The sequence below is a fragment of the Diuraphis noxia genome, unplaced genomic scaffold (genome assembly GCF_037042655.1).
Source record: "Diuraphis noxia isolate RWA-SAM2 unplaced genomic scaffold, SU_Dnox_SAM2 contig0002, whole genome shotgun sequence".
Taxonomy (NCBI): domain Eukaryota; kingdom Metazoa; phylum Arthropoda; class Insecta; order Hemiptera; family Aphididae; genus Diuraphis; species Diuraphis noxia.
In genome coordinates this window covers 46,645,298-46,662,186 of record NW_028301712.1, presented here as the reverse complement: position 1 = coordinate 46,662,186, position 16,889 = coordinate 46,645,298, and the positions used below count along the sequence as shown (strand labels likewise).

General features: G+C 28.1%; 1 protein-coding gene across 1 annotated transcript; it reads right to left on the bottom strand.

Moving 5' to 3' along the window:
* Positions 1-3,520: 3,520 nt before the first annotated feature.
* Positions 3,521-9,529, bottom strand: LOC149058566 (uncharacterized). The gene is made up of 6 exons (XM_089218403.1): positions 9,416-9,529; positions 9,142-9,284; positions 8,373-8,418; positions 7,723-7,758; positions 3,888-4,029; positions 3,521-3,775 (listed from the first exon to the last, which is right to left on the bottom strand). Exons 1-6 carry the CDS (start codon positions 9,523-9,525, stop codon positions 3,521-3,523), a joined length of 732 nt encoding a protein of 243 aa, XP_089074529.1. The 5' UTR covers positions 9,526-9,529.
* Positions 9,530-16,889: the final 7,360 nt, after the last annotated feature.

The window sequence follows — 16,889 nt, the reverse complement described above, 5'->3', positions numbered from 1 at the left end:
TTTTGTCATAGCGGAACATCTAAAAACGATATTTTTTGATCGACTGGAACCACCTTAAATAATAAATTTATTTTATTTGTTAATACAACATTATAATAATATTATATAAAAATAATAAACATATAATAAAACATTTATATAACTATTTAAATTAAAACTAAATACCTAAGTGTATTTGTAAAACGTCATTATAACATAGCATCAGTCAATTGATTTTCAGGTACAGAGTCACCGTCATAATCATTACACCATTCAACTATATGGGGTTTACCTAATAATGTTTCCACATCTGGGTTTGATGAATCAACAATTTTTTCTTCTTCACCACCGCCAATTTTCATTCGGCTGTTTCGTTCTGTAGTGAATGCTTTTCTTGATTTGGCTTTCTCAGTCTCCCAGAATTTTTTTAAATTGCGTACTTCTCTCTAAAGATTATTTTGAGATCAATGAAAAATAACTTTTATGCTAAATTCCAAATAATTTTTTTTTATCATTTATGCATTTACACAAAAGCATTCAATTGTAAAATTAAAAAAAATACATACAAATTAAATATTTAAAATCATGTTAGTCATATTAACTACCCTAACCTAACCTTTTTTTTTTGTTTTTAGAATCGCAAAAAGGGGAGGTGTTGTTTATCACAGTACTTCTCTAATATACAATTATTTTAACATTTATCTGGGGGCCTCTAACCACCCTGTAGTTGGCCTTCGGCCTACAACCTGTAAATCCTTAACTACTTTTACTCTTGACTAGTCAGCTCTTCTGCCTCTCTAACCTAACCTAGCCTTCTTTTTTTTGCGTGGTATCGAGGACCGGAGCGGGGACTGCTTTCGCATTACTTCCGCTCCGGCCCCCATCGTTTATTTATTTAAAACAATAAATAACATTAACGACACTGAAGGAGGGTGGGACAGTCCCCCACCTCACCTACTCACAATTTCAATAGTTACATGAGATTAATTACAAAAAATAATGTACGTTTATAAATCGCGGACTCTGTGCTTACACCCTTGCGGAAACCGTATTGGTTTGTGGCCCTCCTCCGGCCGCCGTGGGCGTCGAGGTGAGACTCGAGCCTTTGTAGCAAGAGTCTCTCGAGAAGCTTACCGGAGGAGTCCAACATGCAGATAGGCCTATAGCTGGAGGGCTGATCTGGTGGCTTGTCCGGACCCTTTTTGATCAGGACCAGTCGCGCTCTCTTCCAGCAGGGCGGGAAGGTAAGGGCCGTAAGGCAGTCGTTGAAAATATCAAGCGTGGTCTGTGGGCGGAATCTCGCAAACATCTTTAAAACCTCATTAGGGATTCCCGAGGGTCCCGGTGCCTTCCTAGGTGACAACCTCTTGACGGCTTTGGAAAGTTCGTCAGCTGTAAACCGGGGAATCACCATGGCGAAGTCGAACGTGTTTAGATCAACGTCGAACGCCTCAAAAATATTATTTACTGCGGGAGATGGAGCCTCGAACCAGATCGTCACTGGGGCGGCAGGGAAAAGGAAGTCGGCTATCGCGGCCTCTCTGTCCTTCGAGTCCGAGCCGCGGTGGCGGGAACCGAGTTTTCCCATCACAAGTTCAAACGGTTTGCCCCAGGGATCGTTATCCACCTGATGGCATAAATCCGACCAGCATCTCTTTTTTGAACCTAACCTAACCTAACCTAACCTTTTTAACATTGGAATGTGAATTGAAATTTTCGGTAAGGCTTAACCATGCTTGGTTTTTTTTGCTATTGGTGTAGAAGTCTTTCTTGGTATCCTCCAATACTTTAGCCACTTTTTGGTAGCAGCGGAAAACAATTATTTTTTCTTCTTGTTCCCAATTTGGTCCTCGTTCACGTTTCATCATTTTGCCTTTTACATCCATTACGTCCATGCTTAATGGTTTAGTTTAAAAATTACTCAATAATTTAAAAAATTCAATCAAGTAGTCAAGTCTCAAAGCACAGACGGAGGTAACGGTATTATAAAATGGTTATGAATAAATAATTGTTATAAGCGTTTAAACAACACTGATAAGTGATAATACAGCTAAAACTTAATGATAAGCATGGAAGAATAAATTAAATTTTAAGAAAACAATATTTAAGTAATAGGTAACTACGGACTACTTAAATTTTAACTATGCAGACAAAAATTAAGGGTCAGCTACGTAGAACTTAGGTGTCCCATAGTTAGGTATTACCTAAGTGATTTAAAATGTCCCTAAGTGTCGGACTATGCATACGGCACATAAGCAGGTACACATTGATAGTTCAACATTTTTAAATATATTTGTAATACCTCATCCACATTATTATCAGTATTGTGTCTTTTCTTATTATTTTTTATTGTTCCTTTTTCTGAATCATATATCGGGCTAAACCTTTTCCTTAAATTAATTCCTTAAAATATTATGTTAGAACCAGATGTAAGTAGCTTGTATATTTTAATAATATTATAGTTTGCTTCCAAAAAATTATCTTTGCGCATTCACGATTTTCTGCATACTTGTATTACATTTTTGTTTAAAGGCTTTTTCTTATTTAAATAATTGTCTTTTTTTAAAGAGTGGTATTTAATATTATTTATACATTTTTATAATAATAGTCATAATATTAAAATAATCAGTTTTAAAAATGCATACATGTAAATGGTATTCTTGTGAATTTAATTCACAGGCCTGGTAGTAAATAACATTTCATGGTTTTAGATTTTGAACCAAAAACTCATAATGCAAGCTACAGTGGCCAAACGGTTGGAATAAAATAAATTGTTTAAGCTCCAGTGTCAAAAATTGGCCTTAGAAATCAAAAAAATACATCTTTAGAACCATACCCTTGCAGTTGATCTAAAAAAAAAAAAATTTAATAACTGTAAGCTAAACATTTCTATGTCAATTCAGATAATAATATTTAGACAAAAAAAGTTAACTACCACCATCTCCAAGTAATAACATGTTATCTGTACGTTCATCAAAATATTTATTTGTGTAACTGCTACTGAAAATAAAACTGTCATGACAACTGCCTGGTCATCTAACTACTATATCCATAAACTCCATTGATGGACCACATACTGCCTATAGAATAATTTAAGTATTTTAATTATTAATGGTATTAGTTAGGAATGCTATGGATAAAAGTGAATTGAATAATGTTTTTATAATTATTTATTTTATTTTTTTTATAGGGCTTTGAAAACAGTTCATTAGCTTGAGATACTGTAGGTTTTTAACACGTGTATGTGTGGTAATGATTGGCCACTAAAAATCCCGGGTGGACACCCATTGCGAAGCAAGTGACACCGGTCGGTGCGTACACTCAGAAAAGGTTTTGTAAACTGAATGCACACAACAAGCCACTGTTTCCAGTATTACAAATATTCATTTGTGATATACAATATAATAGTATAATGTAATATAATAAAATAACATATTTTAATATAATGTAGTATAGGTACCTTAATATGTTATTATGATATATAATTATAATTATATTATTAACCTGAAAACTTACATGGACATTTAAAGAAAAATAACCCTTAGGTACGGTTTCTAAACACTTCCGAATCCTGACCACCTGAGTTTTGAATTTTAATGTGGGTGCAATCAATGCATCTACCAATTCCAGGCATTTTGTACATTTTATAAAATTTATCCTGTACAACTTTCCATTCGTCAACATTTCTAGGAAAATGTACGTGGTGTTTTGCATTACTAGCCATAATTTTTGATAGACGAGTTATTATTCTGGAAACCGTTGATTGGTAAATTTGCCTTAAATCACCATTAACAATCTTAAAAAAATGCCCTTGTAATATAATTAAGGTAAGAGCAGTATTGATGGTTGGAAAAGGTTAATCATACATGGTGGGAACAAAAAGCTCAGAAATACTTTTAGAGGCTTACTTGAAAGTTGGATGTTCCATACAACCGCGAAAGGGCTAGAAGCTGAAATAGAGGTGTGATTGGTAAACCATGATTGTTCCACCTATCTTCAATGTTTATCATTGGCATTAATTTGTCTCTTACTATTTTTTTCGAGAACCTAAATTATGTTGAGTGTATTTTAGTTAATCTGCTTTTTAATCTTGGTAGGTATTCCTTCATATAGGTACATTCACTAATTTATAATGAACAATGTACAAAATTAATTCATTATTTTTACGAAAAAAAAAATAATGAATGTTTTTTTAGAGCAGTGGAAAAAAATTAAGTTACAAAAAATGTCCTATATCACGAATTAGATTTTTATGATTTGTATAAATGTATATATAAGTAGAACCGTAGATGTAACAGGAAAACCTGATGAATAAAATAACTTTGTCTATATCAATATTTTTTAATTTTTTTTTATATATTCTTAATTAATTTACAAACGCTTAGGTTACATGTTTCAATGTGTGTACCAATAAGTAGTAGGTAATAGGTATAAAGATGTGTGTTTTACTTTTTATTTTTGTGTCTATCATTTACGTTTGGGGCAGTAAAACTGATTTGATTTTCTTCAATAATATCTTATTTGAAGGGAAAGTGAATCTAGTTAGTGCTTTCAGGAGGTCAATATTTTAAATTCTAAATAGTTAACAAAAGCGCAAAGAAATACAAAAAAAAAAAAAATTAAGGAAAAACGGGAATTTTTACTCAAAATTGGTTTTCAACAAATTGATTTTGGTTTTTGGTGTAAGGTAACTTTAAAACAAGTAACCGTAGATACAAGATACCTACGTGATATTTCACTGTGGTATTTTCTATACAGCTTACGATTTTCAAAATATTTTGACTTGATTTTAGCGGTTTAAGGACATTTTCATTTTCCAATTTTTTTTACTCTTTTTTTTCTATAAATGGCAATACAATTTTATTAGTTGGGTAAAAAAGCTTGAAAATGTAGTACAATACTCCTAGTACATTGTTACAATAGCAGTTGTTCAAAAATATTAAAAATAAATAATTACAATTTTTTTATAAGCATTTAAACTTCAAATGTTGACAAAATACGTAAATCACGAAAATTTGCAAATTATTTTGAGTTAGAAATTCATAACAATTTTCATTTTTAAATCTAAGAATTGAAAATAAAAATAATATAAAATAATAGTTTTTTATAAAAAAAATTTATTAGATGTAAAATTTTCTTTTTAAAATAAAAATAAAAAATTGTCATATTATATACGTGTAGCACACGAGTCAAATAAATTATATAAAAATAACATCCATTATCAAAGAAAACCATCAGCACGCTATATAGTATCTACTACCTAAATATACTCGATATTTTTTCTGTAGGTAATAGGTATAAATGTATAATTCAAATTGATACGATTAGGTATTCATAATATCAAAAACTTTTTGAAATTTGACCTCATAGTCAGAGAAAAAAATTTTGAATCCAACGCAAAAACATATGTATGTTAAAAAAATTTAAAAAATAATAAAACAATTTATTTTTTTGTCATGTTTTCCTTCGACCTGCTGCAGTATATTTTATATTTTATACAAATTTCTCCTCATCCTAAATACAATATCATCTGTAAGAAATATGTTACAGAAATGTGTGTAAGTCACAGTGATGCTGGTATTGGAATGTTAGATGTACTGTATGCTGTAGGTAGTTAAATAGAATATGGATTAAAAGTTTGGAATAGTTTTGAAACATAAACACCAAGTATAGGAGTTTGGATTACTATACAAACATGAATTTGCATCAACAAAATGTAGGTAACTATTCATATAATAATTCAACATTTTTTTATGAAACAATGTTTTTTGAAATGTAGATACTAAATTTAAATGAAAATGCTAATATAGAAGTAGTTTCATTTATCGGTATATACTATATTTTATGTCGTCCCTACTCCCTAATGAGCGTGATGATTTGAATTCTGCATAAGTTTATACCCCCATCTTCTATATTTGATATATGTTAGGAACGACAATGAATGCAGCACGAGTTTGTGCAGGAAGAGTAGTCATTGATAGGCCACTTCATTTTAAAACTTAATAGAATAGATAACTTTTTTTTGTCATTATTATTTACATATAAACACTATTTTATATAATGTTTTTTTAATTAATTAATTTAGTTTTTGAACGTTTTATTAAAAGATAATTGTACGAGATAAATTGGCTAAAAATAGAAATAAAAGAATAAGTTATAAGATGTATGAAAATATGAAATTATATACTTTTATGTAGAAAATATGAAATATAATAAACTTGTAAAAATAAAAGCTTTATGAAATATTAGATATTGTAGTATTTATATTATACTTAGTCACTTTAGGATCGTTTTTACTAATAATTTGTATTGATAAATCAATGATTTAAAATGATAAAATAAATACATTCTTCCATTTGTATACTACAATATAATAAATAAAATTTTAAAGAAGTGCTATAAAAAAACTAATGTAAACGCCATGTACTTATCAACATAACAAAATGTTATTTATAAGCGTGAAAATTTATTTTAGTGTGTTACATAAGTTAATGTTAACAATGTAATAATGTTAAAAATATTGTTCCTATTCTGTAATTGTATTTTCGAAATAATTTTTTTATAACTACATAATATCTAGCTAATTTTCACGAAAATCTATTAAATATTCGATTTTAAAAGTGTTTTTTTTTGTTCCTGTAAAAAATGAAAATGTGATTTACCCCCTTTTACCTAATTATTATTTATTACGCTACATAAGTGGCATCAATATAATAAACTATATCCAATAAATATCAAAAGCATGAAAGATATAAAAATGTTATATTATTTATACCTATAATAGTATTTTAAGCTATATTTTATACATTTCAAAATATTTAAAATTGTCAACTATCAATATTAAACAAAATTACTAAAATTATAATCAACAAGACATAATTGACAGATACCTAATCTAAATTAAAATAAATTAACATTCAACATAATAATATTATTTTATATTATTAAAAATTTTCTATTTAAACAGGTTAATTTTTTAATTTCACATTTTTCAGATATTATATTCTACTTATTTCTTCCATTGTAAAATTATGCTCTCATGAGATATCCTTAATTTCGAGATTAAAAGGCAAATTATTTAAAATTAATGAATAAATATGTTTTCGCTTTGTAATTTTTGTTAGACATCAATAAATTACTAATAACAATATAAACTGAGCAATAAGCAACATAAAATCAATTTTTAAAGCTGATGATTCAGCTGAATATCATGTAATTCATTTAATATTTATAATTGGAATTTAAGTCAAAGACTGTCCATTTATTTTAAATATTCATATCATTGTTCTTTTTAAAATGCCTTTAGATATTTGTAATTATTTTTAATGAAATTAATTTTTAATAGCTAACTATGTATTATAGTTACTAATAATGCAATGTTATAACTGTTATAAGTAATTACCTACACAGAAACTAGGTAACTCTGATTCTCTATCTTAATCGGATAATACTTGTTACTTAACTTATTAGAACTTGATTTCTGAAGTATATATTATATACATTTTTATTTGTAAAAAACTTTCAGAACCAACCTTATAGTGAACTTAGATTAGTTTGGACGAGTTTTATTAATATGGCAATAATAATATTGTGTCAAAAAACTAAATAATTTGTTCATACATTTCATCTTAATTGTATATCTATTATTTAATAAATAACATTGAATTAATTAAAATTTGTAGTATATATCTTAAATTTAAATAATATAGGAAAATAATAAGATAATTAATACATTAGAGATGTTACCGACCATAATATTTAAGGTCAAACCAAACTTTTCTATAAATTAACGAACTCTAACAGATCTAACCTACACACTTTTAATCGAACCCGAACCGAACCGAACTCTTCAAATATTTTATTGAACTCTAACCGAACATTAAAAGTTAAAATGGATATTATTTTATTTAATATTAAATATTTATTTATTTATTTATCATTTAGCCACCATACCTCAGAATTATTGAATAAAGATTTTACTACCTACTATTTACTTAAATACTTTAAATATTTTAATAGTTAATAATTATTATGCATGAGGTTTTTAATTTTTGATTATTAATATGATGATAACTGATAAGAAAAAGCGAAAAACATCAATATTTAAAACAAGCAAACATTAAACAACTAATATTAATCTATTAATTATTTAATTATAATTTATAATTTTAGCCGTTACTCCATAGACTTTTATTTTTATTTCTCTGGTTCGATTATCGAACAGAACTATTAGATATTTGGTTCAGTTCGATTATTTGGAATTTCCAGTTCGGTTCGAAAATCGAACAGTTCATAACATCTCTACAATAAATAAATACCTAATGCAATAAATTAGTACCAATATTTAAAGGGGCATCATAAAACATAATTTGATACAAAGGCGGGGGATTTACATTGCTTTTTCTTTTAGTCTAGTAAAAAAATTTTGCATTGATTTTTCTATAAGTTGTCCATATCTAAATTATAATTCATTTATCAAATATCTGGGATTTTGTCACTTTTATACAATATAAAATACTAGCTGTAGTTAAAGTTATAATTTATATTTTAATATATTTATTCATTGTTTAGGTTATTTTAAAATTAAATATATTTATGGATGTTCGATTTTGGTGCCATCATTTGATGATCCCTGATATAATATTACTATCCTTCAAAATAAAAAAAAAATAGTAAAACTGTAAAAACCAAATTTTGAAAAATAAGATTATTTAATGGAAAATGATATGCTTCAATTTCTTAAAGAAAAACTCAGTAAAAACTATTATGAAAATCTTTAAAAGTTATTTAAAAATGTTGTATCTACCAGTTAGTTCAAAAATATTATGTAAAACTATGAAAAATACAATAGTTGTTTAAGAATATTTTACATTTTGTTGTTTAAATCATTAATTGATCAATTGGTTAACATTTTCATATAAGTGTAATGATTATGATAATCTAAATAGCTATAATTTTTAAATAAATTGTTATAATCTATAGTTCAACTTTAAAAGGAAGTTACTCAAGGCTTTTTAATAAATTTTTATTTACATTGTTAAATAATAGATCACCTATATATTTATCTAGAATTAACAATTTTTAAAAGTCAAATCTTGAATTTAATTCTATACTTTTTTTACTAATTTGCTATCCGGCCAATCTAGTTGGATTGTGCCATACCTGTGCCATTCTTAGCAATGCGTTTTCTCATTATCACCAATTTCTTGAGCTGCTTAAAAATTTTCTGGACATCTTTCAGCTTAGCCATGAGTATAATATCCGATCCAATGAACCCGTTTGATCGCAACATGGCCAAGTGATAACTGTCAAAATAGATGACGAGTGAAATTGATTAACCACTGATGATCACAGTCAAATGATTAGAAGTAGAATAATGATTAGTGTAAAGAGAATAAAAATAAAAATATGAGGAGTCTAGATATTTGTCACTTACTAATCTCCCCTGTATAGCGCAGTATCAAAGTATTTAAAGAATATATGAGCGAATGTTTTTGTATTGCTTGAAGGCAACAATTTCTGGACTAGGTCATCCAAGATCACCATCAAATCCGAGTATATATACGGTGATAAATTAATGCATAGAATATTTTGTCCATTGATTTTTCTTTTCTGAATCTATATTTAAAAAAATATACAGCATGCATTTAAATATATATTATATTAAAATAGTAAAAAAATAAATATCTGGTACTCTAAATATTAAATAGATAAATTATCTAAATAATAAGGTATTTTTATTCATACTACATGCTTTGAAATGCCTATTTGATTAAAGTATCATAATCCTGTTATTTATTGCTATTGTTATTTCAATTTTTCGAATAATAACCATTTAAATAATAGTAATAGTCTTAAAAATATTCCAAAAATACTAAGTTGAAAAAAAAAATTAAAGAGTAACTTTTTTCATCTATAAAATATACTGTGTACCTACTGTATACACATTGCTTATAAAAACACAAATTAAAATCATTACTAAAAAACAACATATCCATAGTATGGGCAGTATATTACATTCAAAAATAAAACGTGTGTATATAAAATGTAGTCAATAAAATTATAATTTATTATTAACCATTATAGTATTTTATGTAAATTATTAACTTATCTATTGTGTATGAAGTTAGCTTAAGCTGATGCATATGCAATTTTTGTAAACAAAATACCTACCAATAAAAATTTTTGTTGAAAAAAAACCAATTAGTATTAATATTTAATAAAAGCTGGAAAATAATATTATTTTATTCTAAACCATAATTATTTCAGCTAATATTATAATATTAAATATTATTATAACCTTATACTTAATGTTATCAAGTGTTTGAGTTAATAATAAATTGTTATTTGATGTCATAATATCAAGGCATGGTAGTGGATAAGTAAAATCAGTAAAATCCATTGAGCTGGTTTGATTAATTGAACTTCTGTCTTGAGGCATAATTGTTGAATCTTGAAAATCCAATGAAAACACAGTGTGAAAATCTATCGATTTACTAAAAACATTATTTTTATATAAGGTCACAATGTAATATTAATAATAGTATAGAAAATATAACCCTAAGTTGAATCCAAGCTCTAGATAATACTACTATTGCATTTTAAATTAACTTAAATTAAACATTAAATGATTTTAAATTTGTTATACAATGATAACAGTCAGACCAGAGCCATTTCAAAACAATGTTAACTATAAAAACTGTATATGTATTTTGTATGATTAATTATTATTTATTAATCTATGAAATGCCTAAAATTTTACATAAAAAAAATATTAAGGTCAGTCTAAGATCCCATGTAGGAACATCTTATGTGAAGATAATAACTGGCGATGGCACTGTAAGAAATTGAATGTACTCATTAATATGAAGTTAATATTATTATTATAAGCTAATTACCTTAGTTGTTGATACTGTACCAAAAATAAAACAAAAAATTATTTATGTGTTTGGAATAGTTCATACCTATTTCTTAATAACTTTAAATATTATCGTGGATACTACTATTGTAAACAATTACAAATATTGAAGCAAATAATTTCAAGTTTCTATGATTTTGATGTATAGTAAATACAGATCAGCAGCCAAAAAGTATCTGCTAACAATGGATTTTCAATTGTACCGTCTTACACTGTAATAATAATAATACGGATGACCAAAAATTAAAAGTAGTTAGGAAATTGCTATCAAACGAAATTACAGCAGGACGATGGAAAAAATTACGTCAACTACAACTCTTGTAGCATGATGATCTTAATCACTAATAACTATTGACCGATTCCGATCTAAGATAGTAAGATCTCTCACTGACACCGCATTTATCGCCACCATGGTTAAGATAAACCGGTATCAATGGAGTAAATAATAAAATCCTAGGATTTGTAACCATATACCTAATACCTTAGTATAACCATAGAACATTATAGAACCGATACACTAGGACGGCCAACGTAAATGAGTCTACATATTCCATCAGATTAAAATGGCTTATAATTTCTTGTTTTACTGACAAAATCATTATACATCATATTACATATTATTCAAAAAGTAATGACAATCTCCTTTTGTTAGAAGCAAATAAACTAATTGATTAAAAAAAATTTTATCATACCTTTGGCGGTGTATATTAATTAACCCCAAGCTACTCAGTCTTTTGTTTCCCATCCTATTTCTAACCCATATATTTAAACGGTGTATAGTGCTAAAACATAATAAAAAAGTTATTGTTAAATATGAATTTACACACAGAATAATATTTTGTAAAAAATTTTATTTAAAAACCATACCCAAACGATCTTTCTACTGAGCAGGAAGTTACAGGTTAAGTAATTGAAATTTGTATTGTTTGGCATACCGCTGGGTAATATGTGGCGTAATCGAGAATATCAATTAATTTCATAGAGAGTTCGACTTCTTTCTTTTTCCATAGATCATACCATTACAACGCTTGCTCTTTAAAATTGTCTAGAAGTGAACCATAAAGTTTACAAATAAAGTAACACTTCCTACAATTTGTTGGTCGCCTTTTAGATTCATATTTTATGAGTGTAGGTTGTATAATGCAAATATTTTGAATTTTTCATCTGAAATCTATCTTTTAGAGACATATAATTCCAAGTATGGTATAAATAAAGATTTTCTAAATCTAAAATATACCTCCACATCGTAAGTCGGATAGTTTTTGCGATGTACTAGTTTAACACTACGCCGTGGTAACTTTAACCCACGATCTATTTTAGAAGCATCTAATTTTACTTCATTAAATACTGTATTAAATATGTTCTCACAATTATTACGGTCTGTTGGTCTTGAATATGTTTTGTAGCTTCTTGCAGGACAACATATATCAACATATTCAAATATTGATGACCAAGCACAACCTTTAAATCGCTTGTACAAAGTAAGACCATTAATTAACTATTTTAATAATAAAATGAATGCTATATACTATCCAAAAAAAGAGCTTTCCCTTGACGAATCTATGGTTTTGTGGAGAGGACGTCTTGTTTTTCGGCAATACATTCAAAATAAGTGCCTTAAATATGGCATAAAACTTTATATGCTAACAGAACCGGATGGTTTAGTTATAAAGTTCGCTGTTTATACTGGAGTATTTGATGATATGGAAGGACAAGGTAATGCTTCTATAGTAGTTTTGTATTTAATGTCTGAAAAATTAGAAAATGGTCACTCCTTGTACATGGATAATTTTTACAACAGCTTTGATTTGGCAACTTTATTAATTCAGAAAAATACGTATTGTACCGGAACGTTGAGATTAAATAGGAAAAATACACTAGTAGAAGTGAAGAAGGACGAAACTATTGCTAGGTATTCAAATGGCGTGGTAATTGGAAAGCGGAGAGACAAAAGAGAGGTAGCTTATATATCAACAGAGTTTAAAAATAACTTGGTAGTTTCTACAAATACACGTGGCCATAATCAAACTAAACCAGAACCTATTGTTAACTATAGCAAGTTCATGAGTGGTATAGACCGTCAGGACCAAATGCAAAGTTACTATCCTTGCATTAGAAAAACTATTCGATGGTACAAAAAAATTGGGATACATATTGAACAAATGTTGTTAATGAACTCATTTTACTTATATAATAAGTATAAAATTTGATCTAATATGCTGTTATTAATTTAGGCGCCTACAATATTAGTAAACATCCTGTTTCTTAACAGTATATCGAATAAGGATTTTTGGGCTACTAAGTGGACTGCATTTTATTAGGTCTAATTTAATAATAAATAGAAAATAAGAATATGTTGCTGACTAGTATAATATAAGAATAATAAATATGTTCACTATTAGAATAACAATAATATGATATAATGTGCTCACCATTGGTATAATAAAAATACCAAATTTGGTTAATAATTTAAATAATTTAGCTACAACAATTGATAAATAATTTTTGGTGTAACAATTCAATCAATATAAAAAAAAACAAATAAAATGATATGTTTATTGAACTAATAATAGTAGCAATTACAAATAACAGAGGTGCTCTATGCTATAATAATACAAATATCTAATAGATGCAACTATCATAAGCTACAAATAATAATAATAATAATAAATAAATAGTGGTGCACCACCTACCTAGGTATGATTATGGCTTGAGCAATGCCGGGATCCGTAGTTAAGAAATTATACAATAAGAAAATAACAGGTGTGATCCCGCACATATGCTTCAACACCGCTAACCACACAATGACTAGACACGCTGAGATCACAAAAACCAATAATAACCGCAGATTTCTTAATGCTGAGTTCTTCGCACCAGGCATCAACAATAATTAGATAAATACTACCTAGTTAGGAAAAATGATATAAATACAAATGCAATGATGAATAATATAGGAACAATTTTTACCAGATTCCTCAGTGACTGGCGACTGCAACTAGTAATAAAATAATGCAAAATTACTACTTGACCAGACTCGGTTGCGACAAGAATAATAAAAGAACCTTTAACAAAGGCAACGAAACCATGTGCGTTGTCCAGACTCGGCTGCGACAAAGGTACAAAAGTACAAAAGAAAACAAACTTCGAAGTATTCTACGTAACCGTGTTGACTGCTCGGCAGATGTAAGAAAAAAGAAATGATAACTGACAATCAAGACGCCGGCCGTCTTTGCCGGTGGACAGTCGTGGTTACCGCACAGCTGTTGCTGATAAGCCCACTGCCACCAACATAATAATAACAAGATTTGAGCGCGAACATATGCTTTTATACGACTATCGATTATTTGTATTGAGCGCTCTTCTACCAAAATTCCATAACCAAGATTATTATCCTCAAAAGTGAATCATTTACCAAAAAAAACACGAAGTCGGAAAAAATGGAAGAGCAATAAGAAAAATATGTCAACTATGTTATACGAAGTAGATTCGAAAAGATACTGTATGTTTTTGTGATGCTTGCCCAGAAAAACTCAATCTGTGTCAACAACCATGTTTCAATGATTTTCATTCAAGAATAAATATTTAGGACAAGTAACATATATGTAGATGAGGTTAGTATAAAATTTCAATAATATTTAAGTTTTTTAATAAAAATAAAAATGTGATTATAAAATGTTTAATAAGCTGTACACGATTGTTTTATAACTAATATTGTAATAAAGTATTCAAGTATTTGAATAATAATTATTTTAATTTATATATTTATACCTTGACACCCAATGGCGTCGAACAGCGTCTGGCTAAAGAATTATTCAGTGAGACGCTAATGACGTCCATGGGGTTAAGAAAAAAAAGCAAGTGAGAAAAAAGCATATTGTAAAAAAAATCAAAAACCAATTATTATTATAGTTATAAATTTTACATAATAACAAAAATTACTACTATAGTACCTATAAATATTAGGATTATAACGGGCCTAGGTAAATTGAGTCCGAGATAAGTTTGGTACATTTTGAAAGCGGTAAATTGAGTCCCGGGGAAAAATAGGTAGTAGGTAAGTTGAGTCCCGGCATAAAAAAAAATGCATATTGCTATTTTCAAAATCATATACATGCAGTCAATGAATTGTCCACAAATCACAAATAAAAATTTTATAGTGCATATTTTTAAATTTTAAATGCATATAAATCGTTTTTCCCTGGGACTCAAATTACCTACTACCTTATTTTTTCTGGGCCTCGCCTACTACCTATTTTTACCTGGGACTCAATTTACAGAGTTAGGGTCATTTGGGATTCAATTTAATTTACAAACCCCCCAATTTACCAAATTATGACAATGATGATATTGATGATAATTATTGTCATATTCTAATGACATAAGTGTCGGATCCTACTACCCGTTTTATCGGTTGCCAATTTAAAAATCGTTGGAAATAACTCGTCAATATTTTTGTTATCGCTGCAGCTCGGATAGCTTACGACAGCAACGTGTTTCCAAATCGCACACCGATTATAGATTATAAAAATTTAAAATTACCCAAATATAATATTTCAGACTTCAGTCTGTATGTCATACCTACACTTATGACTTATTATAATATACATAATATATTTAATTAATGAATTATTTTTATTTGATTTTTTTCAACAAACTATTTGTAATAACTTATACCTATAATAATAATAATTGGTTTTCGCTTTTTTTTCCATATGCTTTTTTTTCACTTGCTTTTTTTCCCTTTGCTTTTTATTCGCTTGCTTTTTTTTCCTTTGCTTTTTATTCACTTGCTTTTTTTTCCTAAATTCGACGTCCATAGGCGTCATACAAAAAAAACCACGAACATTTGACCAGCACCGGAGAAAAATGTGAGTTTTATTTTTAAATAGTTAAAAAGATTACTTACATTATAATTAATTAGTAGTAAATAGTTATATTCTTAAAAAAAAATTGTTTTAAATACATCCTATTTGTTATTTAAGTAGGTACCTAGGTATACTATTGTAATTGTATTGTATTATTATATTAGTTCATTTTTGATAAAATATTAACAAAAAATTAAATAAAAGTAATCAAATGTAAGAAACTCAATTTATATTTTACAACATGCTTACTTCTTTAAAATTAGCTACAGTACATTCAATTTACCAAATGGTTAGCTCATATTATATTATATTACAAAATAGTTGTTGTGCAGCTTATCAAAATGTTGTATATTTTCTCCAACTTTTTGTCTTATGTACCTATACTGACAATACCTATTCACTATTCAGATGATGAATTATCAGACAATGATGAGTACTATCAAGACAAGGACAACAACCCATACTATGTGACTTGTAAGACTATGTTACATTTAATTAGTATTTTAAAACATACTTAAAAAATACTTGCATATTAGAAAACTATAAAGAATACCAAGAAGTTTATACAGACCCATCTGAGATACAAGACCAAGTACGGATCTCAATACTATATAGAAACAACAACGTATTATTTAAGTTATCAAACTGATGCACCATAATATACACTACCAAGGCAATAGCGACACTATAGAGGTACCTATTAAAAGAATCATAGACGATGAGCACCCTACCATATAATATGCGGTGACACCCTGGATACACTCAATTTGCATAGAAAAATCAGTTCAAATCCGTTGACAGTGCAATAAAAATAATGAATAAATTAAATGAAGCATTATCCAAGAACAAATAAATCACTCTCACATGGATTCTCGGGCAAATTCGCCTTGAAGAAAATGAACTATCCGACAAACAAGCCAAGATCTCAAATTGCCACAAATTCCAAAATTAAGACTATACCAGGGCCGTCCTACAACGACCTTAAAAAGCGCATAAATGGAATTACCAACAATAAATGCCTCAACACATGGAAACTACAAGCCCCCATGCTCAAAACAATAAAAAGAAGTACTTCGGTAGTAAATATTAAAAACAAACATATATTTACAAATAAAATTAAGTATTGT